This window comes from Ciconia boyciana, chromosome 21, assembly GCF_034638445.1.
Source record: "Ciconia boyciana chromosome 21, ASM3463844v1, whole genome shotgun sequence".
Lineage (NCBI taxonomy): Eukaryota > Metazoa > Chordata > Aves > Ciconiiformes > Ciconiidae > Ciconia > Ciconia boyciana.
The window spans coordinates 1,888,592-1,915,440 of NC_132954.1; the positions used below are offsets into that span (position 1 = coordinate 1,888,592).

The window sequence follows — 26,849 nt, forward strand, 5'->3', positions numbered from 1 at the left end:
GCTTGGGGACACCCGATCCCCCCAGCTGGGACCCTCCGCTGCCTGGGGACGGGGGCAGGAAGAAGCCTGACCCCAGGGGGCCGGCGGGCAGGGGACACTGAATCCCACGGCCACAGGTGACCCCCGGCGTGCTGGGAAGGGACTGGGGGACGTGCTGGCCGTGACCCCACTGCCACCGGAGCCCGAAGCGAGGGGAGGCGTGGGGGAGGACATGCTGCAGGTCCCACAGCCCCATGGCTGTCCTTGTCCCCAGTGTCCCCCACACAGAGCATCATTCGGGGGACACTTGTCTGTGGCCCCACACACGCACGGGGCCAGGACAGGGTCACACTTGTGCCCACACTCCCCTGGATGCCTGACCCCCCCACCCTGGTTCCTGCTGCTTCCCGTGCCTCAGTTTCCCCAGCTCAGCTTCCCTGGCCCCAGGACACGTTACCCTGAAGGACACTGCCATTGCCAGTGTCCCTGTGTCCTGGCTGTGCCCCACCGCCCGCAAACCACGGGCAGCACCTGCCCCCCCTCCTTGGGGCTGCCGAGGGGTGGGCACACACCTGCCATGCCCACCTCTGCCCTGCCTCAGTTTCCCCATATCCCATGCCCTTTGGCCACCCCGCACGGCCAGCGCAGAGGCTGTACACAACTCATGACACAACTGACCCACTCTGCTCTTCCCATCTTTGACCCGACCTAACCTGCCCCTCTGCGACCGGGGGCTCCGGGCGGAGGTTGGTGGCCAGTGGCGGGTGACGGGTGGCCGGGCTGAAGTAGCCGCTGGCAGCGCTGCCGAGGAGTATTTCTGGAGCGTGGTTGTGCTCTTTCCAATCATGTGATGAGGACATTATTTAAGGCGGCTGCAAGGCCGGCAGGCAGCTGCGAGCTGGGCGGTGCGGTGCCACGCTCACAGCCCGCCGGACCCCCGGGCCCCCCATACACGCGTGGGGCTGTTCCCCCCGCCTGCCCACCCTCACCATGGTCGACGCCTTTGTGGGCACCTGGAAGCTGGTGGATACGGCCAATTTCGATGAGTACATGAAGGCACTGGGTGAGTGGGGGGGTCTGCGGGGGGAGGGCTGCAATCAGGACGTCACCCCTTTTTTTTCTACCACCCCCCCACACCCGGTTCGCCTGGCCCAGCCCCCCCGCACACGGGGCTCTGGCTGCGGGGGGGCTGCAGGCGGGGGGGGGTGGTCGCTGCTGCCTGGGCGGGGTGATTTATGGGGGTTCTGGGGCTTTCTGCCTGGGGGCTTGGGCTTGGTATGGGGGTGTTGTCCTTCCCCTGTCCGCCCCGGGGACAGCCCTTGGTGGAGGGAGGGGATCCCCCCCCCAGGGTGCAGGGGGCTGCCCGGGACCCCTCCAGCCTTCATTCCCCCCTCTGAGCCCCCCATCGCTCAGCCCCTGTGCAGCTCCTGGGCAAGGTGGGTCCCCCATCCAAGAGGATTCCGGGAGGGGGGGTCACACCGGTGCCCCCCACCCTGCCCAGCCCCAGAGCTGGATCTGGTGCAGGATCTGTCCCCGAGCAATGGCAGCATTCCCAGGGCCCCCGCTCTGCTCCTGCCCTGGAGTCCCCCCCAGGCATGGTGGGCACACATGGGGCCCCCTGGCACCGCAGGTGGGGAGCGGATTTGGGGTTCACCCCCCAACATCACGGGGAGGAAGGGCTCCGGGGTGGCGCTGGCAGGAACCGGAGGCTGACGGCCGCATCCTGCCCCTCCATGCGCCCTCAGCCTCCCCCCCACCTTGCACCCCGCAGGCGTGGGCTTCGCCACCCGGCAGATGGCTGGCCTCACCAAACCCACCACCATCATCCAGGTGGAGGGCGACAAGATCACGGTGAAGACCCAAAGCACCTTCAAGAGCACTGAGATCAGCTTCAAGCTGGGCGAGGAGTTTGATGAGACCACAGCGGACGACAGGCATGTCAAGGTGAGCCCCCAGTGCCTGCCCCCGTGCGTCGGACCCCCCAAAAAGGGTTTGTGGGCTCTGCCGGATTCGGCCGTCAGCTCTTGGCTCTGGGGCTCCATCCTTTTTGCCTTCGGAAGGGTAAAACCACTTTGCCCGCTGGGGCTGGTGCTCAAGCCCGGTCTCACCCAGCCAACCCCCCCGCTCCTCGCCCTGTTCTGCAGCTGGGTTTTCCCCTGGGGAGCAGCACGGGGCCAGAGCTGCCGGGAAGGTTGTGCAAGAACCAGGCTTGCAAATGCCAGCTGCACACCCCGGGGCTTGCTCAAGAGGAAGCGAGGGGATGTGGTGGGGTGGCAGCGAGTGTTGTCCCCACTCCAGGGGGAGAGGGACACAAGACCCACTTTTGAGCCCCCTCTTTGCTTGCCCTACAAAGCAGGCAGCTCTGCAGGCAGGGACGAGTGGCTGGGCAATCCTGCCTGGCCGATGCCTCCCCAGGGGCTGATGCTCTCCTGGGGGTCCCTGGGGAGGCCAATGCCTCCCCAGCAGGCTGTTTTTCCCCGTAAGAGCAAGTCAAAAAACACCTCAAGAGGGGTCAGAGCTTCTTTCGTGGCCTCTCCCACCCTGCAGAGGCACTTCCCCTTGCAGGACTAATCCAGCCCCTGCTTTTTCCTAGTTTCCCAGCTGCCTGTCCCACACACCATGAAATAGGCCGTGCATGGAGCAGCTGGCAGCCCCGTGCCCCCCGCCTGGCCCAGGGAGGACCTTGGGGGAGATCTCGGGGCTTGCTGGACACAAAACCCCTTCCCGGCCCCGAAGCAGCAAGCACAAGGGCTGGACGCAAAGCAAGGATGGGCTGAAATGGGACGAGCGCGACCGAGGCGGTAGCGCCGGGCAGATACAGGGGCAGCATGTCCCTGCCTGCAGCGCTGCCACTGCTCGGACCCGCCGGAGCTGGTGGAAACTATGTTCAAAGCTGCTGCCCGAGCCCGGGGACGTGCCCTTCAGGCTCCCCTCGGATGGTGGCCAGGGGGCACATGACAGGGCAGCGGTGGCCGGGATGGCTGCCCGAGCCATGGGCCGCATGGGATGGGGCAGGTGGGATCTGCCACGCCACGGGGTACGCCGAGTTGTGGGGCACCCAACCCATGGGGTGCCCAGGATGTGTGGGGTCCAGGGCTGTGGGGCACCCGAGTTGTGCAGGGAGCCGAGTCGTGGGGAGACCCAAGGTGTGGAGACCCTGGCTGTGGGGCACCCAAGCCACGCGGGGACCCAAGCTACTGGGGCACCTGCGTGGTGGGGACACCCCAGCTGTGGGGAGACCTGAGCTGCGGGGGACCCTGAGCCCTGGAGGGCACCCAAGCCTTCTGGGGACCTGGGCTGTGGGGGCACCTGCGCTATGGGGAGACCCAGGCCACGGGGGCACCCGAGCCCTGGGCTTCAGGGTCCCAGCCCATGGGACCCCTGAGCCATGGGGAGACCCCAGTTACCCGAGGGGCCGCACCGGCTCTCGAGGAGCTGGTGGGGGGCACAGGGCAGGATGGGGCCGGGCAGCCGGTGCCAATGCCTGTCCCGGCACAACCCCACACCGTGCTGCCCGCGGCTGCGCCCAGCCGGCTGTCGCACTAACCTTGGCACCGGCCGGGCTTTCGGGGCTGAGTCAACAGCGGCGGCTGTGCAAACAGCGGCCCCGGCGAGCAGAGGCAGGTTTGCTGGATCAGCCCCGCCAAAAACCCTTGCCGGGCCCTCTGGTTCCAAGCTCTATACCTGCCCCAATACCTGCCCTGCCTCCTCGGTCCCGTCCGGCGCCGGAGCCGGCGAGCCGCGCTTGGGAGCGGCCGGGATCAGGTCCCGGCAGCCCTGGAGCAGGACGTGGCCCTGGGCAGGGCTCCCTGTGCTGGCCCTGGGTCAGGGAGGGCAGGGTCACTGTGACAGGGCCCGCGGCGGGGTTGTTGGGGGGCAGCCGAGGCTGTGACCGGCCGGCGGGCAGAGCGGCATCCAGCCCGCGCCGAACGAGGCTGGCAAAGCCAGGCAGGACGCTGCCGGATGGGCATCCCGAGGGTGGCACCCGCAGCCTGACCCTGAGCCCTGCGGGGCTCCAGGGCGAGCACGAGGATGCCCAGCGTCGTCCCCTCCGAGGGACGAAGCCCCCCAGAGCCGAGAAGCCCAGGGAGGAGGGTAACGGCGGGTCTCGCTCTCTCCCCGCAGTCCGTGGTCACGCTGGATGGAGGCAAACTCGTCCACGTGCAGAAGTGGGAGGGGAAGGAGACGTCGCTGGTCCGGGAGCTGAAGGATGGGAAATTAATTCTGGTAAGGAAATGGAAACGGTTTTAAACTGGGGGGTTCCGCGCGGGACAGGGCAAGCCGGGAGCTGCGCTGGCCTCGCACGACTAACCCCCCCCCCCGCCATTTCTGCCGCCAGACTCTCACCATGGGCAGCGTCGTCTCCACCCGCACCTACGAGAAGGCGACATAGACGCCGTCCCCAGCTCTCCCGCCCGTCACCCGGTGCTGCATTCGCCCCCCGCGTCGCCTCCGTCTGCACCCCACGCCAGGCACGTCTCGCCGTGGCCTCGGAGCCCGCTGCACCCGCCGGGGCTGCCTGCTGCCCCCGTCCCCATCACCTCGTGGGGCTGCCTGGGGCTTGGGTGGTGGTTTCATGGTTTGGGGTTTTTTTTTTATTAATAATGGGAAAACCCACATGGAAAAATAATAAAGGCCATGTTGTTACAGCTCTGTGATCAGTTTACTCGGAAAAAGGCTTTTTTGGCACATGCTCACCCGTAGCGTTGAGCCACACCAGTCTTGGCCAGGCTGTGGGGAGGAGCGCAGGGGGCACATCCAGCCCGGACACCCTCGCAGTGAGGGGCTGTTGTGGTTGAACCCCAGCCGGCAGCTCAGCCCCCCCAGCCGCTCGCTCCCCCCCGGTGGGATGGGGGAGAGAATCGGAAGAGTAAAAGTGAGAAAACTCAAGGGTTGAGATAAAGACGGTTTAATAGGGAAAGCAAAAGCCGCGCACGCACACAAGCAAAGCAAGGAATTCCTTCACTCCTTCCCATGGGCAGGCAGGTGCTCAGCCGTCTCCAGGACAGCAGGGCTCCATCACGCGTAACGGTGACTGGGGAAGACAAACGCCATCGCTCCGAACGTCCCCCCTTCCTTCTTCTTCCCCAGCTTTACACGCTGAGCATGACGCCGTATGGTCTGGAACAGCCCTTTGGGCAGTGGGGGTCAGCTGTCCCGGCCGCGTCCCCTCCCAACCCCTTGTCCCCCCCAGCCCCCTCACTGGTGGGGTGGGGTGAGAGGCAGCAAAGGCCTTGACTCTGTGTCAGCGCTGCTCAGCTGTAACAAAAACACCCCTGGGTTATCAACGCTGTTTCCAGCACAAATCCCAAACAGCCCTGTACCAGCTACTGTGAAGAAAATTAACTCTACCCCAGCCAAAACCAGCACTTTCTCCACCCCTTATTCCATCCCATTTACATCATGCTCAGGTCCCACACTACCCAATACATCCTCATTACCCACCATCACCCTTCCCATCCTTTGATACAATACAGATATCATTCCCTTAGTCTATGGATGGCCCCTGTGAAACATCTGTAACGTCCATAAATGTCCACAAAGTGTCCACTGAGCTCCTTTAGTCCATGACTTTGGGCTCCATCTGTTAGGGCATTGTCCTGGTTTCGGCTGGGGTAGAGTTAATTTTCTTCCTAGGAGCTGGTACAGTGCTGTGTTTTGGATTTAGGATGAGAATAATGTTGATAACACACGGATGGTTTAGTTGTTGCTGAGCAGTGCTTACACTGGGCAAGGACTTTTCAGCTTCTCATACTGCCCTGCCAGCGAGGAGGCTGGAGGTGCACAAGAAGCTGGGAGGGGGCACAGCCGGGACAGCTGACCCCCACTGCCCAAAGGGCTATTCCAGACCATGCGGCGCCATGCCCAGTGTAGAAACTGGGGGGAGTTGGCCAGGGGCAGCAATTGCTGCGCAGGGACTGGCTGGGCGTCAGTCATGGGGTGGTGAGGGGTTGTATCACTTGGCTTTTTCCTGGGGTTTGTTTCTCTCTCGCTCTCTCTCTCATTGTTTTCCTTTTCATTACATTATTATTATTATTATTATTATTACTATTATTTTGTTCCAATTATTAAACTGTTCTTCTCTCAACCCATGAGTTTTGTTACTTTTGCTCTTCCGATTCTCTCCCCCATCCCACCGGGGGGGAGTGAGCGAGCGGCTGCGTGGGGCTCAGTGGCCGGCGGGGGTTAAACCACGACAGGCGGCACTCGGCCAGGAGAGGAGGTGTGCTGCGTGGGGTCACTGGGCACCAAAGCCAGCTCAGGTTGGGTCACTGCTGCACTTGCACGGCTTCTTGTAAGGCTTCTCCTCCATTGGTTCAGGTGGTTCCTGCTGCAGTAATTCCCGTAACATGCAACTCAAATCCCGTGTTACAACAATTTAAAGGTATTTACAGTACAATCTCCATCCCGGTCCCTTTGGGCCAGACCATCGGGTTTAACATTGCAATGAACTCCTCCCCTTGCCCCCGCTCCAGCTTGGACTTATCCACAGACTGCAGTCCCTTAGGGGTGTACCTGCTCCAGTGGAGCCTTATCCATGAGCCACAGTCTCTCCAGGGCTCTACCTGCTGCGGCATAGACCTATCCACAGCCACAGTCGCCTTCAGGTGCACCTGCTCCAGCGTGGCCTTCTCCATGGGCCACCATGCCTTCAGAGACAGACCTGCTCCAGCATGGCCTTGCTCACAGCCACAGTCCCTTCAGAAGTAAACCTGCTCCAACATGGCCTTACCCTGGCTGCAGTCCCTCCAGGGGCGTACCTGCTCTGTCGTGGGCTTATCCATGGCCACACGCTTTCAGGTGCTCCAGCATGACCTCATGCACAGCCACTGATGCTTCGAGGTGTACCTGCTGCAGCATGGACTTATCCTTGGGCCACGATCCCTTCAGAGGTATACCTGCTGCGGCACAGGCATAACCACGGCCACAGACGCTTTGAGATGTACCTGCTCTGGCGTGGACTTATCCACGGCCACAGACGCTTCGGGGTGTCCTGCTCCCACGCGGACTCGTCCCCAGGTCCCAGTTCCTTCGACTCGAGTTCACACTAGAGTTCCAGCCCGTCCAGTGCGGCAGCACAGAAACAGCAGCGATGCCCTGGCCGTCTGCCGGACAGGCGCATGGCCACTGCCGTTATCCCAGTGTTCCCAGGCACAGCAGAGTGAGGTGATCAGCAGCACGGCAAGCAGCGAGAGCAAAAAGCAGCCACTGACAAGCACTACGCTCTAACATACAGTGAGGCAAGCCAGCCCCATGGCAAGCACAGGAGCCTGCCAATTAATAGCTAAACAGCAATAACAGCTATAAATTCGATCTAGCACATTGCAACCGAACCTGTCGTTACCTCGAACCCTTCAAGTCCCTGTTTGGGTGCCAAAAAGGGCTGTTGTGGTTGAACCCCAGCCGGCAGCTCAGCCCCCCCAGCCGCTCGCTCCCCCCGGTGGGATGGGGGAGAGAATCGGAAGAGTAAAAGTGAGAAAACTCAAGGGTTGAGATAAAGACAGTTTAATAGGGAAAGCAAAAGCCGCGCACGCAAGCAAAGCAAAGCCAGGAATTCCTTCACTGCTTCCCACGGGCAGGCAGGTGCTCAGCCGTCTCCAGGACAGCAGGGCTCCATCACGCGTAACGGTGACTGGGGAAGACAAACGCCATCGCTCCGAACGTCCCCCCTTCCTTCTTCTTCCCCAGCTTTACACGCTGAGCATGACGCCGTATGGTCTGGAACAGCCCTTTGGGCAGTGGGGGTCAGCTGTCCCGGCCGCGTCCCCTCCCAACCCCTTGTCCCCCCCAGCCCCCTCACTGGTGGGGTGGGGTGAGAGGCAGCAAAGGCCTTGACTCTGTGTCAGTGCTGCTCAGCTGTAACAAAAACATCCCTGGGTTATCAACGCTGTTTCCAGCACAAATCCCAAACAGCCCTGTACCAGCTACTGTGAAGAAAATTAACTCTACCCCAGCCAAAACCAGCACAGGGGGTTAAACCATCAGCAATCCCAGTAGCCCTCAGCTGGTTCTCTGAGCTGTGGTAATAAGAGAGGTCGTTATGGTTAGAAATGTGTTTTTCTGGGCAGATATTAGTTCACTCCCAATGCAGCTCTGCCATCGATCGTCCAGGATCCAGGCACGCTCCATCCCAGCGAGAACGATCTTTCCGCCACCAGCGTAGGCAGGCACTCCCTGCCAAAGCATCAGCTGATGCTGCACGCCCGGCAGCGGCCGAGCCAGGAATCAAGGTCACGAGCACTTCGTGTCTGGGTTTGGGAAGGGAACCAGCCCAAAAGGGGGGAACTCGGCCGTGGGGAACTGGGGCGAGAAGCACTGGGAAGGGCAAAGCACAGGGAGAAGGGGCAGGCGGCCTCCAGCAACCCCGAGTCCTCCTCCTGCCACACCAGCGGGCACTCGCCAGCCCCACTCCCGCTCCCCGAAGAGCCAGAGACTCCAGGGGTGGGCCGGCTCCCCCCGCCCGGCCCATCTGTCCCCACAGGGACGAGCTGCTCCCCCAGACTTCCTCCCAGACTTCCTCCACAGCCACCGCAGCCCAGCCTGCAGGGCAGCCCGGCCCTCTGCCATCCCTTCCCCCCCAGACCTTCAGCTCCAGTTACAAGATTTATGCTCCAGTTGCTCGTTACCAGAAGGCACCAGGCTTCTTGCAAGGGGTCACCTCATCACACACCCCCTTCCCACCCTGGGGAACCTCTGAAAGCAGCCAGGACTTCCAAAAAAACCACTGTAGCGCAGGTCTCATCTCCTCCCACACCGCTAGCCCTATTTTTTCACTGCCCCAGATGCAGCGTGGAGCGTATAAAAGAAAAGACCCGGATATAAAGTACAACTGGAGACTGGAGAAATTTATTTTCCATCACTTACCAAGGCAGCAAACACACCACAGTTAATGTTTACTTAAAATATCTCCACTCCCCCATTCTCCTTCTTACTCTTCCACTCCCAATGTTTGCGGACAAAATGAGTGAGGCTGGGGGAGGGTTTGCAGACCGAAGCCAAGCAGCTCTGCGCCATTACCGGCTGGGAGGACGGAGCCCCATCGCAGGGCCCAGCAACAACCACCCCCGTCCCCGAGCGCGGTGCGGGGACGGGCAGGGAGAGCACTGCTGCGCAGCTCCACGAGCTGATGTCACGGCGGCTCGGTGCAGCTGGCCGCACTGCCCAGGGAGCCGCCGAGCGCCGGCAGCTTACCCAGCGAAACACGGGTACGGGACGGGAGAGGTGCCGACAAAGGGGCGTCATTAGCCAGTTTTGGCAGGAGTGCCTACTGGTGGGAGAAAATGGCAGCCCGCACCTAAGGTAACAGCGGACGACTTGTATCAAACCTGTGACACCACGTGCCGGGCGTTACTTTTGGGAGAAGGAAACTCCTCGTCCCTGGAGCGAGGGGCACGCTGATTCAGTTCTGCTCGCTCCTCGTGGTGTGCACCAGGGACTCGCAATGCCACTACCCCTGCCTGCCTGCCCGCTCAATCCCGGGGCTTCTTCCTATGCTTCTTTTTCTTCTTCTTCTTCTGAGCCTTGCTGGGCTTCCCCGAATGCTTGGTCCTCTTGCTGGCCAGCTGAGCTCCATCGCTGTCCGAGTCTGAGCTGTCTGAGTCCGACTCGGAGGACTGCTTATTCTTGTGCTTCTTCTTCTTCTTCTTCTCCTAGCAAATGAAGGAAAATAAATAAAAAGCCTTGCATGTGGGAAAACTGTCACTGGTGCTCACCAGGGCAGCGAGACACTTTGTGGAACGAGCGCCTTACAAGCTGTGACAGGGGCGAGCTTGTTCCGACACGGAAGGTGCACACAGCTTCTGCCTCAGCGAGGCAGGATTTAACCACCGCTGTTGGTCCACAGCTGCACCGGGCAGGGTACGGCAGCTATCGGAGCAGAGGGGTATCAGAATGTAAATCCACGCCTGAATACTGTTAAGTCAAATCACAAGAAGAGCGTCCTTGCCCTCCCTCCACAGTCAGAGCTTGCTCCATTATTTATGGCTATTCTTTATTACCAGAGGTCAGCAGGATGAAGCCTTTTTGCCAACGAAATGGGTTTCTAAAATAGCCAGCTGGACGTGAGCGCCGTCCCTGCTTCCCCGCACCATCATCAGCCCACAGACTGCCAGGAAATGAGCATTAACGACAACACGTCCTTCTTGCAGGGAAGCCCAAGAAATGCCAGTCAGTTTCTTGCAGCCATCCCTGGAGGGGAGCCGGGATGAGGAAAGCGCCCTTTTGCAAGCAGCAACTCTTTGCACAATCTCAAAACAGATTGCACACCCTCCTGCCCCTGCAGCTCCCCGCCCTCTCCCCCCGCACGCAGGCAGAGTCCAGGGGCAGCGCTGAGCCCCCCGGGCTGCGTTGCTGCGAAGCCCTGAAGCAACAGCTATGCAGAGCTCAAGATCTGACATTTAGATGCAGAATAAGAACACCTGGTGCTGGAATAAAGCTCGTAAGGAACTTTGGAAGGGATCTAAACCCTCGATTTTGAGGCACCTGACAGTAACCGCCAAGCAGAGATTACTCTGAGATCCGTACTGCGGTACACCTTCCCCTGGCGTCGCGTTGGGCAGAGCATCCCAAAGCAGATAAAGACCATTTAATGCTGCAGTATAGCAATTTGTATATATTCAATTCGAAAGCAGTACTGAGGGAGAGGATCTGATCCGCCTGTGCTGGCAGCGCGCACAGCCCAGCTGCTAGCCCCGCTCTGCCCGTTGCTTCACCCCCTTCCAGCAAGGAGCAGGAGGAGAAACGCTGGCCGCAGCTCTTGGGAGCCAGCCACGTCCGCTGAGCACCAGGGCAGCCCAATGGCTGGGTGAACCACCGCCCTCCGGCCAGAGCGGGCCGGCGCTGGAGGCAGGCTGGGCAGCCAGCACCAACCCAAGCGGTCCCGGTGCCAGGAACACGAGTGGCTCCGAAGGCATCAGCCGGCGTGGTCAGCTTTTGTGCACAGATAAACACCTAAATCTGATCCCAGCACAATTCACCTTTCTAATTCTCTGAATACCCGCAAAACCATCGCGTAGACCAACTCTTGGCACAAGATGGAAGATAGTTTTTTCAGGTATATGTTAGGAAGTTACTTTGAAAAAGAAATTATTGTCCTGCAAAGAGGAGGTATTTTCTCTAATGACTCTTGGTTCTGGGAAGTAAAGGAAAGCAGCATGCAGGTGAGAGGGCCCATAAGAAAAAGTAATTTTAATATTTTGCAGATGCTTAATATAAAGCACTTCAAGATTGCTAAATCAGTAAGGGTTCCAGCTTTCTGTCCAAGCCCAGCAACACTGGCCTCCAAGGAGGATCCACTGATCTCATCCATGGTCACATCAACATCAGAGAGACCCTCCTGTGAAAACGGCTATCGTGAATTTTCATTCTATTCAAGGACATAAAGAGGACACAAGGAAAGAGGCAAACGAGGGGTTTGTGAAGCAGAGATGGGCCAGCAAGGCAACCCAATTGCCTGCGATAGGCTTAGACAACACCAGCGAGGAAAGCCACCCGGCACGCAAAGCTTGCTCCTTTCACTAAGCCATATACCAGCATTTTTGCCTCAAGTGAGCTGCACCTTCCCGGGTGATCCATGCATGCTCACTGCTCTGAAACTGGTGCACCCGTAAGACTGGGCACAGCCTTCCCCAAACTTGCTGCAATCCAACATCCTCTTCTCTTCCATGATTTAACTATGCAGCCAGGCACCAGGGGTACACTGGCTAGCTGCACTAGATGAGGTTTTATCCCCTAGTCATAGCCCAGCTCCTTTCCCCCGGGCATACTTTATCTTTACTGGATGCATCTCTGTACGGGGTTTGCATGGCAAGGTTCTGGTAGCGGGGGGCTACAGGGGTGGCTTCTGTGAGGACCTGCCAGAAGCTTCCCCTGTGTCCAACAGAGCCAATGCCAGCCGGCTCTAAGACGGACCCGCAGCTGGCCAAGGCCAAGCCCATCAGCAACAGCAGTAGTGCCTCTGTGATAACATATTTAAGAAGAGGGAAAAAAAACTGCGCAGCAGCAGCTGGAGAGAGGAGTGAGAATATGTGAGAGGAACAGCTCTGCAGACACCAAGGTCAGTGAAGGAGGAGGGCAGGAGGTGCTCCGGGTGCCGGAGCAGAGATTCCCCTGCAGCCGTGGTGCAGACCATGGTGAGGCAGGCTGTCCCTGCAGCCCACGGAGGTCCACGGTGGAGCAGATCTCCACTGCAGCCCGTGGAGAACCCCACGCCAGAGCAGGTAGATGCCCAAAGGAGGCGGTGACCCTGTGGGAAGCCCACGCTGGAGCAGGCTCCTGGCAGGACCTGTGGCGAGAGGAGCCCAGGCTGGAGCAGGTTTGCTGGCAGGGCTTGTGACCCCATGGGGGACCCACGCTGGAGCAGTTCGTGAAGAACTGCAGCCTGTGGGAAGGACTCACGTTGGAGAAGTTCGTGGAGGACCGTCTCCCATGGGAGGGACCCCACGCTGGAGCAGGGGAGGAGTGTGAGGAGTCCTCCCCTGAGGAGGAAGGAGCGGCAGAGACAACGTGTGATGAGCTGACCACAACCCCCATTCCCTGTCCCCCTGTGCTGCTGGGGGGGAGGAGGGAGAGAAATCAGGAGTGAAGTTGAGCCCAGGAAGAAGGGAGGGGTGGGGGGAAGGTGTTTTTAAGATTTAGTTTTTATTTTCTCATTCCCTTACTCTGATTTGATCGGTAACAAATTAAACTAATTTCCCTAAGTCAAGTCTATTTTGCCTGTGACAGTAATTGCTGAGTGATCTCTCCCTGTCCTTATCTCAACCCACAAGCCTTTCGTTATATTTTCTCTCCGCTGTCCAGCTGAGGAGGGGAGTGACAGAGCGGCTTTGGTGGGCACCTGGCATCCAGCCAGGGTCAGCCCACCACAATCTCCTGTAGACTGGTGTCCTCCTGGGTTTGTAAAAACATGCCCCGCAGTTGAGATGGCACAGCAGCATTGCAGCTGGGGTCACAGTGAGCTCTCAAAGCAGAGCGTGAGCAAGGAGCCATGGCCATGGCACTCCCCTGCTGACCACCACCTCTGGAGGGCTGAGCTCTGGCAGCAGTGGTAACGAGTCTGCTGAGCCTGCACCAACAGGTGGGAAAAGCCCAGGGCATTCACTTAAAGGCATCACTAGCCCAAGAAAAGGAGTCTTGCTAAGCCAGACAAAAAGCCATGTTTCCCCCCACCGCCACATCTAATTTAAAGAGGTTGAATGATGGCTTGTTCAGAGCGCGGCTGTGCACAGGCTTTGGGGAGCAGCACCATGGGAGATGGACAGCAGTCAAATGACAGTCGCAAACATAACACACAACCGTGTTTTACATTCCACTACAGAAGGGAGTGTAACAGGAGAAGCCTGGAGCCCCCAAGCCAACAGCTCTACTTTATTTTCTTTGCCAAGAGTGTCCCCAATGACCTCAAGGCCATGCTTGGGCTTGCAGAGAGATTTACTGGGAGAGGTTTGCTGTAAGTCACCCCTGCCTTGGCAGGGCCGTTAGTGCCATGCACTCATTTCACAAGGAAGCAGAAAGCAGCAGCAAGCCCAAGGGCACGATTATGCCAGTCACAGGACTACAGCAAGACAAGTCCTCGGGGAGATCGCCCTCCTTGGCCAGCTGCTGCGGACATCCACAGCCACCCTAGAAGCTAAGCCAAGGGAGAGAAAACGAACGCATGATTAGATGAAGGGAATAGCGGCTACCAGCCACAGATATACATTAGATACCTGTACAAAATCAGAATGATTGGTGTGGGCAAGTATTTCCACCTGCTTCAACACAACCAGGCGCAGCACAGGGCCAGCCATGGGGGCTGAAGGTCTGAACCCAGCACTGACACCGGTTTTGTGGGTCCGGCGTGAGATACTCCCTCCTCCCTCGGGTGCCCACAGGTGCTGCCTTAGGCCTGTTACACACCCACACCACCCCAGGGAAAAGAATAGCCCTGGCTGGAAATGGATTGGAAAGCATCCACATAAAGAAAACTCGCTTCACAGAAGGAAGCCCAAGACACGGCAGCATGTGCACGTTCACCCAGAGGACTCCAAGCTAAGAAACCAGCGCTCATCAGTTCGAACCAAAAGCCAGAAGCAGCTGCTAAGCACAGCATGAAAAATGAGGCAAAGAGGGGGAAAAAAAAAATGCACTGCAGTAACTGACTTTTACATCCTGACTCTGCATCGTCTGGTGTAGGCTTGGAGGTGCTCAGGTAGCTCACCAAGGCAGGCAAGCATGTTAAAGCCAAGCCCAGGCTGTATTTAGGTATGTGTTAACAGCGAGGGCACAGGGTTGCTGGTAGCCCTCCAGTGCCACCCACAATCTTCCTCTGAAGGGCAAATTGTCTTAAAATTGCTTGGGGGAAAAAGAAGTGTCCCAATGCAGAGCACAGAGAAGGCTGGGTTCCCCCCTCCTCCCCACAAGCCATTTCTTCCATTAGCCTCAGCCACTTCCAGACAAGTGCAGTTTCGGTATGAAGATTAATATACTGGCTTACGGGAAGACAAGCCGAGTCTGTCTACATTTCACTTAACAACAACATATTCTCCCGTAAGAGTGGCAACACAAAAGGCCCAGATAAAGACATCAATTTAGCATGGATTGTGTGTCGTAGCACCAGATACAGGCTATCAATTAGGGACAACAAAGGAAGGGAGCTAGTAGCTTATTCAATGTGAAACAGAACAACTCTTTTAGGGAGGTGGAAGAGCAAACACAACGCATGGCTTGGAGCTGAACATCAAGCAAAGAGTCCTCGGGGACTCCAGGGAAGAGAGCAGAGGACTGAGTTCACTCCACACCTAGCAGACCCTTGGCAGGTACCAGTTTTTTGTAGCTCCACAATACACTATGATCATTGATGTCACCCAAAATTTGACAGTCTAAATTTTTCTGTGGGACAATACCAGACTCACTACAAAGTCCCCTACCCACAGACAAAGGGCAGAAGCAAATCATTACCATCCTCCTCTTCTAAAGACTGTTAAGAGTTAAATCTTCTGGAGAAAGGGATGCAGCAAGGAGAATTTTCTCAAGCTTTTCCAGCCTGTGCACATGGTGAGAAAGTTTGACAAGACCTTAACAACTAACAGAATTTCATTCCAGAGCTTGGGAAACTTTCTCAGCATGTGAAGGCTGAAGACAGGACAGGATGTCACGCCAGTCCCTTCAGGATTACAGAGGAAATAAAAGTACACATGTGGACATTGTGCTGGCTGGAAAAAAAGAAAAACACCCACCACCCAAAAACACCTCAGTTTCCCATTTTGGGGGGACTTCTAACAGCAAAACCGCTCACAACGCAGAAAAAGTACTTCCAGTGCAGTAACGCGAGCACCACAATATAAGCACACGCTGGACTGCAAATAAAGCAGGGAGTAAGCCAGCGACAGAAGAGCTTAACATTTTCTGTAGCACAAGGCAGTGCCGCTGTGAAACCATTCTGCACAAGCAGCATCCTTCTATTAGACCACAGATTTCTTTAAACTCCAGCATCCCAGTACTGGGAGACAAGCACTCCGCTGGCTACCAGTGCACTCACCGTTGCATGAGCGGGAGCATTTCTCCAATTTATGTATGGAGAGGGCAGTGCCAAAGCAAAAGCCACATTTCTGCCTCCAGCAACAGCAGCAAAGCCCTGTCGCACCCAGAGCTTCAAACTGGTCTCCAGAACTGCTGGGTGCTGATGGATGAAACTTAACTCCGCTCTCGGGCACACCCAGGCACTCCCCCAGAACTGCAAACACTGCGTTTGTGTCAACATTCTGAGTGGATTTTGCCCAAGCAGACTCTCAGTGTAAAGATGCAGAGGGCCAACAAGTATGAGTGCCTGCACATTACGATTCCTTGCACATCCTGTCCAATTTATGTAACGATCACAATTCTACCAGAACAGAACAAACTTGCTTCAAAATCTCTCGTCTACACAACCCGTGTTGGGAGCTGGCATGCAGAAGAGCAATAGGCTGGGCTACAGCCTGACAGTGCTGGTTCTCCTACTGCTCTACTTATTTTTAAAAAGCTGGGACTAAGAGCGGACCACATTAGCACACCAGGCTCCCTCCTGTCCTTTGTAAGGAAAGTTGCTCGGGGCTATGCTTTAAGAATGTTACAAGAGTTCATTTCTTCTAAAGGTATTTGATTTTTGAGATAAGAGGGGAATGTCCAGAACTCTTCAAGAAGTTTAAATATTTTTCGCCAGACCCTTTTGTGGAGTTATGGTCTCATTCAGAGACTTTATGTCCGTACTTGTGAAAAATTAGAATGGAATTCCAGATATATGTCCTTCTGCATCTCCAGAGAGGTGCCAGTATTCCTTCTAGGGTTTTTTTAATTCTTAAAAAGAAAAAAGAAAGAAGTGAAATTCCACCACCCAGTTTAATTCCAAACAAGATTCATTACGTAAATCTAAAGGTATTACCACATCCCTTGTTTGAGGACCTGTCAGAATTAATCTGATGAGAAGAATCCAGTCTATGGTCATTAAATAAATACAGCAAAAGCACAGACAAGGACAATAAGAGAACAGCACAGCGTGTGAAGAGCTGTGCCCTAAGCTAATGCCACTTAAGAACTAGTAAAACAAGTACCAGCTACAAGCGAGGATGGACTAAGGCTTGATGAACTACAGGTCACTGAACAAACAACGATTAAGAAGGTGTGTTTTTCACATGAAGAGACAACATCTGCAAGCAGATTGCCTGGAAATTTTTTACATGGTGGGAGAAAGAGCAGCAAAGTCTGCCACAAAGCCATCACAGGTCACATTTTCTATGCAATTCCAATGACTGTCACAAAACTACCTCAGGCATAAGTAAGTTAATCAATGTATCTGAGCAGAAGATGGGACACTTTTGTAGAACTCAAATTAAACGAGTTACTCCTAGTGTCAAAATAGCAGACCTTTTCTTGAAAGACAGACAGGAGAGAAGAAAGAGAAGGGTTCATTTCTTCTCAGCATGCACGCCTCCCTCCCACGTAAGCTCAGCACAGGCACGCTGCCGCGTTCCCATAGGAGCTCCGTCACCCTGCGACCCAAAGAGTAAAAGCGAAAGGGACGCAGCCACGTGCCCGCGCAGCTGTCAGCGACTCCTCGGATGATCTCCGGTACTTCCGCACAGCGCTGCGACAGCGGCATCTCCACTTCTCCCTCAAGTCGCCTATTTTCTCAGGGATTACGGGAGGCAGGACAGTGCTCTCGTGCAGAGTACTAACAGGGTGATCTGTCACTAGAAAGACTTGTGCCCTCGGTCACACCAGAAGCCTGGGCCAGTGCAGAGACCTGAAGCCTCCAGCAGTCTCTCACTCCTGTAAATGCTGTGCGGCTCAGGCAGGAGGAAAGTGAGTAACTGAGGAACCACTGGGAAGGCAAGCCGAGAAAAAAAGGGAGCGAGGACCCTGGCGTATCTGTAAGGAAAGGAGTCTCTGGGGAGTGAAGAGCACCCAGGGACTGCAAGGAAGCATCAGATCAAGGAAACAGAAAATGTTGATCATGAACAACCAAAAATGTTAATACCATTGCTACAACACTAAACGGACACTATGACACTAAACGGACAGCAGTTCCCTATCTACTCATTTAAAAATATAAGCTCTACATTTATGTTACAAACATCAGATGGGATGGGGTCAGCAAGGCAACTGTTAGTAGGTAGACTGAGCTATTTCTACTTTGTGCAAATCCCCCTGGGGCTCCAGGCAAGCAGGGAAGCACATGGTGGCTCCCAGACAAGATCACAGCAGGCACTTGAGACAACAAGGGAGCTATTCATTTCGAGGATCCCATATCCTGCCTCCAAAAAGCTCAAAGTTTTATTTTCAAGCACCGGAAAACATCTGAAAACTTTTGATCTCCTCCTTGAGAAGGGAGGAAGATCAAAGGAACAAGCAAGATTTAAAGGAAGACTGTTAATCCACAGACCCCAAAAATATTAGTAACAAGTTCAGGACAGTGACACACATATCCTGTAGTCTCAGTAGGGCAAGACTCCACAGGGATTCCCCACCCCGGTGGATGGGCACTGATAGGATAACGAGCTATTTGTGCACCTCTTAGTGTAATTTTTCCCCAATAGCATTTAAATAGCAGTTACACAAGTCTTTACCAGACAAACCATCATCACTGCTAGAGGGAAGAGAACCCAAGGCAGGAGAAGCCAGCCCTGCTGAGGTATTACTGATGGCCTGCTCTCACACCGCTCCACGGCAAGAGAGAAGCCCAACATCTGGAGTCCGCAAAGGTCTGAGTCGCAGTTAGCCTGGGATGTGAGAGAAGACTCGGTTCAATCACGTGCTTCTGAGATCAGAATAGAAAGGTATTTTCTATCGCAGCATAATGACACTCCACAGACAAGTCCAAGACATTCTTGAATAAGAGCCTACGTAGTGGGAAAGCAAAGCACATCTCAGGATGGAACCAGGCAACAGGATCTACAGTCAAGAGAGATCCTGTTCCCGCTAGTGGATCAGCGATCCAGAGCACTACTGAGCAAACAAGAACTGCAAGTTAGCCATCAAATTAATGCTAACTTTGTTTTGTACTGACTGTAGGGCAGAAACAGGTATGCCACGGGGCAGGGGCTGACAAGCGAATTCACGACACACCTGGCTCTTCTATCCTGGTGCAGTCACCGCCTACAATCCCACAAACAGCCCCAGCTACTCCTCTCTCAAATAAGAGTGTACCAAAGTGCCGGACGCCACAATACCAGTGAAAAACGTGACTAGAAGAGAGACTTTGGCTACCAGTGTCAGTCACTCTGGACTGGTCTGAGTGTTGCCATCAAAACAGACTCCTCCGTTCCCCATTGACAGCATCTGCAGTCTCTCCTACTAGCACCAGTACTGGTTTAACTCCAGAGTGAGCCTGGGAGAACTAAGCCCTCAGAAGTTAGTTCTTACTATGCAATTGCTAACACCGTCCTTGTCCCTCTCCTGTAAAAACAAAATCCACCACCTTTTCTGCCTGTTGCCCCTCTCCAGGGATACAGACAGGCCACAGAGCTGGAAAGAGAAAGAAAAAAAAAAAGAAAAAAAAAATGGGGCTTTGGAAATGTAATTAAAAGTTGGATGCCAGCTGTGAAGGGGCTGATTAAACAGTTTATTTACCAAAGTCTACAATTGGAATTGCTGTATAAACAGACTGACCACCTGGTTTGGATTCAGGTCTCCCCTACATTTTATACCAGCACGCTCTGAAGCCAGAGTTCAAACCCTGGAGTAAAAGGTCTCTTACCTCTTGACATTTCCACCTAGACAAAAATTGCTTTAGAGCCTGGAAATGGAGTATGCTCCCTGTGCAAATACAACCAGCAATTTTCCCCTCGCCTGTTCAGATAAGCCTAGTTCACATCGCACTGGCTGGGTCAGGATACCCGCTGAAGCAAGGCAGCAGGGCATTTAGTTCAGCTTAAAGAAAGGCGTTAGGGCAAGAGAAGGGAGGGGAAACAGGGTTATTGGCAAGAAACACAGAAATTCAGGAAACTGAAGCAATTTCTATAGAGCCTCACAAAGACCAAGAAAAAAAAAATTCTTTTCTGACTGTAAGAAATCTCTTTTGAGGACTGTGCATTACAGCACAAAACCATCTTAAAGACAGTTTAACAAGAATAAAGGGAGAAAGTATAAGAATTGCTAAAAAGTCTGCAGAGCAGATTCCTGTTTTGCTACAGAATCTGCACAAAACTGAGCCACCTTCTCAGCCCAGAACTGGCTACTCATAGCCACGTTGCTGTAGTAAATCAGAGATATAACTATACAGAACAATTTCACTGGCTCACTTTTCCAGGCCAGCAGTAGGACACCTCATACCTTTTTCCTTTTTTTTGAAGAATCGTCAGCCAGGCTGGTCTTTTTATCTCTTTCATATCCTGCTGCTGCCACATCCTCTTCATCCTCTTCAGGAATGAGGCTATATTTGGTACCTCCAGGCTGCACGAAACACTCCTTGGCAAAATGACCTGTAAAATAGTGTTTGAAGGAGCAATCCACGCCCCCCCCTTTTTTTTAAACAACTGCATTTCAGACACCTGAAGTGCCGCCAATGATCTTTTTATTATTAGTCACAATAAGAGAATCTACACTGTACATTTTTCAGCTAGTTTAACATGCCCCAATTAGACAAGCCAGGGGAGTAAGCGCAACCCAGGTCATTCTGGAAAGATTAGTCAGGCAAAAACTGAGACACTCTTGTCTGAACAGGGAAATTGATAGAAACATGTCTGTGCGGGGGCTTAAGCAGCATGGAAAAGCGTATGGCAAGGGGAGTAAATTGGTGCGACAGGCACCTGGCAAATGAGACCCCAAAGCCACACACAGAGGAAATCAGCTCCTTCTGGTTCTACCCTTTCTGCTCTGGAGACATCAAAGTTGACCTACTAACAGTTGTAGTGGGAACTGCAGAGAGATAACATCTGCCTGCCTGTTACGAGTAGACATCATCATTAAAAAGCAGACTGGAAACACGCTGAATCCAGTTTAAAGTTTTGGGGGTTCTTTAAAATGGTATTCTAAAGATAGTTATCTACCACTACAGAGAACCATATTCATTACTAACCTTCTCCAGAATAGCGTGAACTCCAGCTTAACTATTTACTCTATGGCTAAATAACACTTTTTATATTGCTCCCTACAACTGCCTGAAAGGAGGTTGTAGCGACGTGGGGGTCGGTCTCTTCTCCCAGGTAACAAGTGATAGGACGAGAGGAAATGGCCTCAAGTTGCGCCAGGGGAGGTTTAGACTGGATATTAGGAAATTTTATTTCACCGAAAGGGTTGTCCAGCATTGGAACAGGCTGCCCAGGGAAGTGGTGGAGTCGCCATCCCTGGAAGTATTTAAAAGACGTTTGGATGAGGTGCTTAGGGACATGGTGTAGTGGTGGTCTTGGTAGTGTTAGGTTTACAGTTGGACTCAATGATTTTAAAGGTCTTTTCCAACCTATACGATTCTGTGATTCTGTGAACATACGACAAGTAGGGTGCAGCAAAAACTCCATGTACAAAAAACTCAGCAACCTGCAGAAAGCTACTGAAAAGGCATCACATAAGCCAACTTCCTATTGCTGAACGAGGCAAAACACAAAGATTTCACCAGGTCAAAAAAACCCAAACACTTGTTTTCAGCTCCAAGCCACTGCTCACCAGCTAACACTGTGTTCCCAACAACTGATCAGTAATTTCCACTGATCGTTCTTCATAATGAAATGATCTGGTGAAGGCAAATGATACGTTTATTTCTTAAAATGCAAAACTGGAATGAGACCTCAGCTATGAGACCCATTAACACAAATACTGCAAGAAGGGAACCTGTGCTGAACCTGTACTCAGCAGAAAGGTTCTTCACAGGAAGCTCAAAGGGATGCAATTTTAAGAAACAAACCTTTACAAAAGGAGTTCAGCCAAGTCTTTCCTTTTCATAACAAGTGATAGAAAATGTAGTTCTCCTCTAAAAGAGACACGTGGAAGCAAAATTCAGTCCTTATACACAACCACAAGACAGATGTCGATACAATCCTATCTACAGGTCACTACCTGGTTAGAACAAGGCTACATCGAAAGAACAAGACAGCCCTGCATAAACATACCTTTGCAACCGCATTTCTTGCACACAGTGTTCAAGACAGCTTCAAGTGTGATCTTCTGACTCGTGTAGTCTCTGAACGTGCGTTTTTTCCTCTCGTCCTGACTGGCAAGAGACGGACAGTTCCATTTTCAATCTACTCTCATCTTTAACCCTGTATATTTATATGGACACAATCTAAAGACAAGTTTTTTCAAATGTTGCTCTAAAAGCACCACTTAATCAGCTAAACCAAAGAACGGAGCTGACCAACTGCTCATTAGAATAAACCACATTGTTAACAGCGTATTACCTGTCATCATCTACTTTTGAGATTAACTGAGCACTCTCTACACAAAGCAGACAAACGTGGGGAGCTGCAGTGACATCCTTTATACTAGCATCTGTATTACGTATGTGAATATACACACACACGTGCAGTATGAAAATAAAGCAATTTCATTTGACCTGCAAGAGACGTCACAAAAAAAGGTAGACAAGGAAGCTCTGAAACATCCAAGCAGTTAAGATTTGATTTCATAGTATGTGAAAGCGAGACCAATCCCCAGCTGGAATGAACAGTCCTTCCAGTACAAGCACACAGCCATCACAACGCAGGAATGAAAATCCTGTGGTGTGAAGGGCTGGAACTCACTGCAGCCTCCTCCAGCTCCTGCCTACCTCTAGGCAGCATAACCAAGGGAGTGCCTTCAGCCAGCCCTCCAGACAGCCAGTGCATCGCTATAGTGCATATACAGATCCTATACATACTCAGGAAGAGCCCCTCTCACCCTCCAAAGGAGGAGTGACCCAGAGAATAAGTACGGCAGGAAAGCCAGGAATGAAAGGCAGGGAAAAGCAGGCAGTAGCAACCTGCCTGATCTGTTATATTCTGCTCAGTAGATTTACCTACTCAAGAGAAACATTGTTTGGGTCGAGGTCTTTTCCCGTGCCTTGGTTAACAACCTTCATGGAGAGGGAGAGTTTCAGTTTGTCATCTTTCATCTGAAAGAGGAAGATACGGAATGAGAAGAGTAAATAACAACGATGACAATTAATACACTGTGTCTGCAGGCCTACAGAGAAGGAAGGAAATTGTTGGTTAGCGAAAAGCAGCACCACAAAGGATACTACATGAAAGTGCTCTTGTTCCGTTATTTTGTAGCTGCATTTAGAACATTCTAGCTAATAAAACAGCTTCTGTTCAGCAGCTATCTCAGTTACAAGACAAGACCAAACTATAGGTCCGTTCAGATTAACATTCTGCTTTCAATCTGACCAAACCCAAGAGCTGTAGAAGAAAGCGCATGTTTAGAAGCTTTGCTATAATTCTCAAATCATCCACCACCAAGGCAGTTCCCCTGGACCAGTACTTTGGCCGACTTGTATCCTGAAAAATAAAACTTTATATCCTTTTTCCCATTTCGATCCTCTTAAGAGACTAAAAATGTTTTAAGTGTCTCTATTAGGAGCTTACTCTTTTCTGAATCCTACTAAGTCCTTGATTGCCACATTATCGCTTTAGAAGCAAGACCAAAAGTTGTATGTTTACTGTTTTTTCAAGCCTTTCTTACAACTCTCTACATTTTCACCCATGCTGCTATTGAAGGTATTTCTGTTTTCTTTATGACATCTAGGCAGTTATTTGCAGGCAATCTAACAATGAACTCTTCTGCTGTCCACCTCTCCAACACGCTGCTGCCCCTGGCCTCTACAGCAAAGAAGCCAGGAATCCAACAACTGTGTTCCAGATAAAGAAAACAGTGGCTTAATAAAAATTTATACAAACAAAATTTTAAAAAAGCACACCACAGATGGCTAAAAAGAAGCTGTAAATTCTTTCATATAGTTTTTCTATACTGTGTAAGTAAGTCTAAGTTTCTCAACGCGTTTCCCTTATCTCACGCAAAATTAAGTCCTTGTTTTGTACATCAACCTGATTATCTTCTTTCAAAAAAAATGCAAAGCATTTATGGCCAAATCCTGTGCCACTCTGAACTGAATGCTTCCACCCTGATCCCAACAAAATACAGTCAGCTTGCTTTATTTCCATGGCTCACCAAAGCAAGAGTCTTTAGTTTTTGTTCTAAGTAATCTTTAAATACAGATGATATACCTATTGTCACATCTTCTGCAGAAGAAAAAGCAGTGTAGATTGTAGGGGGGAAAAAGGTAACATGCTCAAAACAGACAAAAAGCCTCTGTATTTTCTCTTGGGCATAATTCACTGCCACTGATACTTTCTTGAAAACAAAAATCTCAGCTTCTTCCAAGAACACGCCCACCTCTCAAAACAGTTAATGAACTGCGTTTGGATCGGCTCTTATCTTGGGATCCTCTCAAATTGCTCATTTAGCCACCAAATCACACAGTTCAGGTGATACAAGCTGCAAAGGGGTGCGCAGGGGAAGAAAGGGAAGCGTTTTGTTGCTTTTAAGCCAAAAACTTTTATGAAGCCCCTTTTTCTGAACTGCATTGTTGCAAGTCACAGAAGCGATGTGCCCAAAATCACATCTGGAGGTAAAGAGAATTCACCTGTCTGTACAACAGAGCCCGTCAAACCCGACAAAGCGACAGGAACACACAGCCTCTGTGCGCCGACGTTCTCAGTGTTTTGGCAGTATACTTTATCTACACAGCACTAAAGAAGCAAGAATTAATGTTACCTCTTTTCCGATAAGTTTCACCCATACTTTGTCTCCAACATCTACTATCTCTGAGGGTTTATCCACGCGGCAGGAGGACATGTGAGTCTTATGGACAAGGCCTGGTCGTGGTTTTGGAAGAGAAGAAAGGGAAAAAATAAAGACAAGTCTCCACTGAATCTCAGTTTTGCCCTCTAGCAGTCTCCAAAGTGGGGTGGATGTGATACAATCCTTTGGGGTGTGGGAAGCAAATATTTTTGTACCATTAATAAATAAAATTTTAAAAAATTAATAGTGCTTATTTCATGTTTATTTCACCCTTTTTTAATTTCTATTTTTGAGTATGTTTTATAATGCACATAACATTAGTACAGCAGTACGTGTATGTAATTTATAAATACATATACATATATCGGGGGGGGTGTGCTCAAAAATTTTTTAACTGATTTTAACTGCTCGTGCACCGGGGGTGCACAGTCAAAACCATTTGGAGACCACTGCTCTGGGAGACAGGGAGCATCTTCAGCCGTTGCCCTAAGCAAAACTAACCATTTCTTTCCTCCAGTACATTAGGCAGGTGAGAATCAACTAGCTGCATCAATCAAACATATAAAAGCTGATCAAATCGGCTCCAAATTAACTCAGAGAAGCAGGCCCCCAAAGCAATGCCTTTGTACTCAAAATATCAGGCACCCATACGGAAAACTGTAGCAGGCACTAACACCTCTCCCTTCCTGCCTGTCCTCCGAGGCCACCCCAAGCACCGGAGGATAAAGAGCCCATTTCACGCATCAGCAACACAATACTTAGCTGGCAAAGTCAGAAGCGTGAGACGCCATGGCTGCCCTGATCTCCTGCGCTTGCAAGGTCACACAGCCCCTAAACTGTTTTTAATTTGCACGAATGACATGGGGGCTACAGGGCTATACAAGGGAGGATAAACATGGAAACACACCTTGCTGTTCAAGCTCGTATTTCAGGGCCCGTTTGCGTCTCAAAGCAACTTCCCCCAAGCAGCCACGCTTCTGTCCAAAAACGTTTATTAGAACTGGCTCTGCAGTGACTGGGCACTTCAGGAGGGGAGCGGAGAAGGGGTTATTTGTGGGCCTACCAGCACCTGACAGAACATCCACCGTAAGCTGCTTCTTTTGTAAAATGATTTTGTTTGACTTTGCAAGTTTCCCCACAAACGCAGATGGAGCTTGAAGTCAGCTTTTCTGATTTATTTTTTACTTGAGCTTCATTTCAGTCTTTTTTTATTTAACTTATTTATGTTGGCCATAAAAGAAATAAGTTGGGCAAACTATCTAATTGTAGAAAGTTTCTATAGTTTGTCCAATACCTTAAAATGATTCTCTAAAATATCCTGAAGTTACCAAAGAGCTCTCTGAGTCTTTTTGGCATTTACACAAACATACCATCATATTCTAAATACTTTCTGAGAACCTCAATTTCTTTCTAATTTATGAAAAAAAAAAAACCTTTTCTGAGCTTCTTCTAAAAGCTAGCAAGCCTTTAATTCTGAGGACGACTGCTTGGCTCGAGCATGCCAACATGAAACTATATCTGAACAAAACAAGAGAAACAAACCTTGTTTCCTGCAGCCTGGAATTTTTATAAATGCCCCATATTCTGTCACTGTAGCAACCTGTGAAGAAAATCAACACAACGCCTAACTCAAAGCCCTTCACAAAACACCTGCCCGCAAACCACAGGTTAGAATCGGCACAAAAAGTCTACACGGTTCTCCTGCTTTCCCTCAGCTTTAGATTTCAAGGCAGGTTAGACACTGCAACGCTGGCTAACTCCCGAGCAGCTGTGGCCAGCCAACCACTCCTGTGTTACTCAGATAAGCATCTTACATGTACATGCATATAATCTATATGTATGCACGTAAACACACAGAAACATAGGTGTGTATACATGCAGAACAGAACTGTCAGCCACCCAAACTGCCACTGAACTCAGCAGTGACTAAACCAACAAAATCAGGAGGCAGAGAGCAGGCCCGGGGCCGCGGCGTCCCCCGGGGCCGCGCCGCAGGCAGCACTGCGCCCACCTCTCCCTGGAAGATGGCGTAGAGCTCGGGCAGCACCTCCATCGCGCAGGCCCCGCGGGGTGCGGGCCAGAGGCGCTCGACGGTCCCGCCAACGCCCGCCGAATCCACCCCGGGCTCCTGCAGAGTCACCGCCCGAGTGCGGAGAGATGCCCTGAAAAGAAACCGTTAATTAACGCGTGGAGCCACCTCCGGACGGGCCCGTCAGCAGGCAACAGAGACCACTTCGCCTTGACTTGGGCTACAGCCCGGCACCGACCCCCGAGCGCCCGGCGGTGCCGATCCCGGCGCGCCCCGACGGTCTCTGCCCTCGCACCGCGGGGGTGAAGCGGCTCACGCCGGCCCGGGAGGCCGAGGCTGCGGGGGGCGGCTGGGCTGGACCCGGGCTGGACCCGAGCCGGAGGCGACGGCGGGGCCCGGCCTGGACGGGCGCGGTGAGACAGGGCGGCCCCTGCCCGGCGGCCGCGGGGAAGCCGGGGCCCCTCAGCGCCCGGCGCGGCACCACCCAACGGCCGCCATCACTCGGCCCCTCCGGCCGCCGCCATTTTGCTCCCACCACCCCCCCCTCACCTCGCGGCACCTCTTCACTCCGCCAATCGCCGCGCGCTATGATAGCGGGCGGCAGCTTCCAGCCAGT

General features: G+C 52.8%; 2 protein-coding genes across 4 annotated transcripts; one reads left to right on the top strand and one right to left on the bottom strand.

The window, feature by feature from the left end:
* Positions 1 to 847: 847 nt before the first annotated feature.
* Positions 848 to 4,610, top strand: FABP3 (fatty acid binding protein 3). The gene is made up of 4 exons (XM_072885044.1): positions 848 to 1,042; positions 1,751 to 1,923; positions 4,105 to 4,206; positions 4,319 to 4,610. Exons 1-4 carry the CDS (start codon positions 970 to 972, stop codon positions 4,370 to 4,372), a joined length of 402 nt encoding a protein of 133 aa, XP_072741145.1. The 5' UTR covers positions 848 to 969; the 3' UTR covers positions 4,373 to 4,610.
* A 4,189-nt stretch (positions 4,611 to 8,799) lies between these two features.
* On the bottom strand, positions 8,800 to 26,776 carry ZCCHC17 (zinc finger CCHC-type containing 17). 3 transcript variants are annotated; one of them, XM_072884904.1, is made up of 8 exons: positions 26,529 to 26,776; positions 26,216 to 26,366; positions 25,747 to 25,804; positions 24,178 to 24,278; positions 22,425 to 22,516; positions 21,537 to 21,637; positions 19,765 to 19,913; positions 8,800 to 9,629 (listed from the first exon to the last, which is right to left on the bottom strand). In XM_072884904.1, exons 2-8 carry the CDS (start codon positions 26,255 to 26,257, stop codon positions 9,450 to 9,452), a joined length of 723 nt encoding a protein of 240 aa, XP_072741005.1. In that variant the 5' UTR covers positions 26,258 to 26,366; positions 26,529 to 26,776; the 3' UTR covers positions 8,800 to 9,449. The 3 variants fall into 3 exon arrangements, with proteins under 3 accessions (XP_072741005.1, XP_072741004.1, XP_072741006.1); XM_072884903.1 differs by having other exon boundaries at positions 26,472 to 26,776; XM_072884905.1 differs by lacking the exon at positions 8,800 to 9,629 and adding an exon at positions 21,332 to 21,397 and having other exon boundaries at positions 19,782 to 19,913; positions 26,472 to 26,776.
* Positions 26,777 to 26,849: the final 73 nt, after the last annotated feature.

Excerpts from the sequence above, each read along its gene's own strand:
- FABP3 (XM_072885044.1), top strand. The coding sequence starts at position 970 with ATGGTCGACGCCTTTGTGGGCACCTGGAAGCTGGTGGATACGGCCAAT. Across the intron at positions 1,043-1,750 it reads TGAGTACATGAAGGCACTGG|GCGTGGGCTTCGCCACCCGG; the intron begins GTGAGTGGGGGG and ends TGCACCCCGCAG. Across the intron at positions 4,207-4,318 it reads AGGATGGGAAATTAATTCTG|ACTCTCACCATGGGCAGCGT; the intron begins GTAAGGAAATGG and ends TTCTGCCGCCAG.
- ZCCHC17 (XM_072884904.1), bottom strand. The coding sequence starts at position 26,257 with ATGGAGGTGCTGCCCGAGCTCTACGCCATCTTCCAGGGAGAG. Across the intron at positions 25,805-26,215 it reads ACGCCATCTTCCAGGGAGAG|GTTGCTACAGTGACAGAATA; the intron begins GTGGGCGCAGTG and ends TTTTCTTCACAG. Across the intron at positions 22,517-24,177 it reads TGAAACTTATCGGAAAAGAG|ATGAAAGATGACAAACTGAA; the intron begins GTAACATTAATT and ends TTCCTCTTTCAG.